The sequence below is a fragment of the Nicotiana tomentosiformis genome, chromosome 6 (genome assembly GCF_000390325.3).
Source record: "Nicotiana tomentosiformis chromosome 6, ASM39032v3, whole genome shotgun sequence".
In the NCBI taxonomy this organism is placed as follows: domain Eukaryota; kingdom Viridiplantae; phylum Streptophyta; class Magnoliopsida; order Solanales; family Solanaceae; genus Nicotiana; species Nicotiana tomentosiformis.
The window spans coordinates 128748192-128749657 of record NC_090817.1 but is presented as its reverse complement, the minus strand read 5'-3'; the positions used below and the strand labels follow the sequence as shown (position 1 = coordinate 128749657).

At 33.7% G+C, this 1466-nt stretch overlaps 1 protein-coding gene across 1 annotated transcript; it reads right to left on the bottom strand.

Annotated features, from left to right (window-relative positions):
• Positions 1-276: 276 nt before the first annotated feature.
• On the bottom strand, positions 277-579 carry LOC138894758 (uncharacterized). Its single transcript, XM_070179485.1, has one exon. It carries the CDS (start codon positions 577-579, stop codon positions 277-279), a length of 303 nt encoding a protein of 100 aa, XP_070035586.1.
• Between the last annotated feature and the right edge of the window lie 887 nt (positions 580-1466).

Genomic DNA, 1466 nt, shown 5'->3' with positions numbered 1-1466 from the left:
ACTTATTAATTCTACAACAGAGATGGTAGAGAGATCTTTAGACTCTTCCAGAGAGGAAATTTTGGATTCAAATCTCTCGGGAATTGTCACAAGAATTTTTTCAACTATTCTGTCATCTTTGAAATCCTCGCCAAGTAACCTGATTTCATTGATAATTAAAGAAATTCGGTCAGAATACTTAGCGATGGTCTCATCATCTTGCATTCTAAGAGATTCAAAATCTCTTTTCAAATTTAAAATCTGATTTTGTCTGCCTCGTTCACTTCCTTGATACTCCTATTTGAGTGTTTCCCAAGATTCTTTTGTTGTCTCACATGCAATGATTTTAGAGAAAATTGAATCTGCAACTGAATTTTGAATTATAGTTTTGGCTTTGTATTTTTTGGTTTTCTCATCTGAATGAGCTTTGATTTGGGCAGGGGTAGGATTTGCAGGAAGGGGTTGTATAAGTTTGTCTTCCATTACAACTTCCCATAGATCATAAGTTTCAAGATAAGATTTCATCTTCACTGACCAAATCTGATAGTTTTCACCAGTGAAAAATTGTGGGGTATTCAAAGAGAGACCGTTGTTTGCCATTATTAAAAAGTTGGTTAAAAATCGGTATGGGTAAAAATGCGTATGGTTTAAAAGTGATTGAAATTGGTTATTTTTCAGCGAATTCAGAGATCCGTCAAGATCAATGGAGGCGCTGATACCACTGTAATGGATTTTAGAAAAAAATATGCAAGCAGCAAGAAGGTTGAAAATAGGATTGAAAAATTATCTCTGAAATTTTATTAATCATAGGGTTTTAAATAGCCAAATAAATAAAGTAGTAGACTCCTCCTACAACTAAATTACTAAACTCTTGCTATAATTAAAATTCTGAATCTTCTAGCAGACTCCTCCTAAAACTAAACAACTAATTATTCTAGAAAACAGTAGCAGTAACAGATACAAAATCAAGCATTATAGGGTGGAGCGGTCATGTCATAAGTCAGTGTCAAATCCGCATGCAACACGGGTCCAGAACCTAAATGTGATTCTTTTTGCCATGTAGGACGGAAATAAGTGTAAAAAAAAAGAGTGACTTATCTATGTATAACGCTCTTTTAAAGAGCGCTATATATTAACGGACGTTTTGGACGTTAAGGTATAACGCTCTTTAAAAAAGGCGCTATACATCTATAATGTTGTTATTAAAAGCGTTATATGTATAATGCTTTTTTAAAGAGCGTTATACCTGTTTTGTGGGCCCACCAATAAGTCTCCTGCATTTAACTGACATAACAATAATTCAAATGGGTATAGCGCCCTTTTAAAAAGCGTTATACCTGGAAATATTCATCTCCCCCCCCCCCGAGCTAGGCATTTTCTTATTTAAAGGTGTTAGGATTTTACAAAAATCCATTCAAAAATATTCGTAACTCCTGTTAAAATTTTTCTTCTTGTTAAATTCTCAAGTATTTTTTCATAATGTCTGA

Coding starts and splice junctions, on each gene's coding strand:
- LOC138894758 (XM_070179485.1), bottom strand. CDS start 579: ATGGCAAACAACGGTCTCTCTTTGAATACCCCACAATTTTTCACTGGT.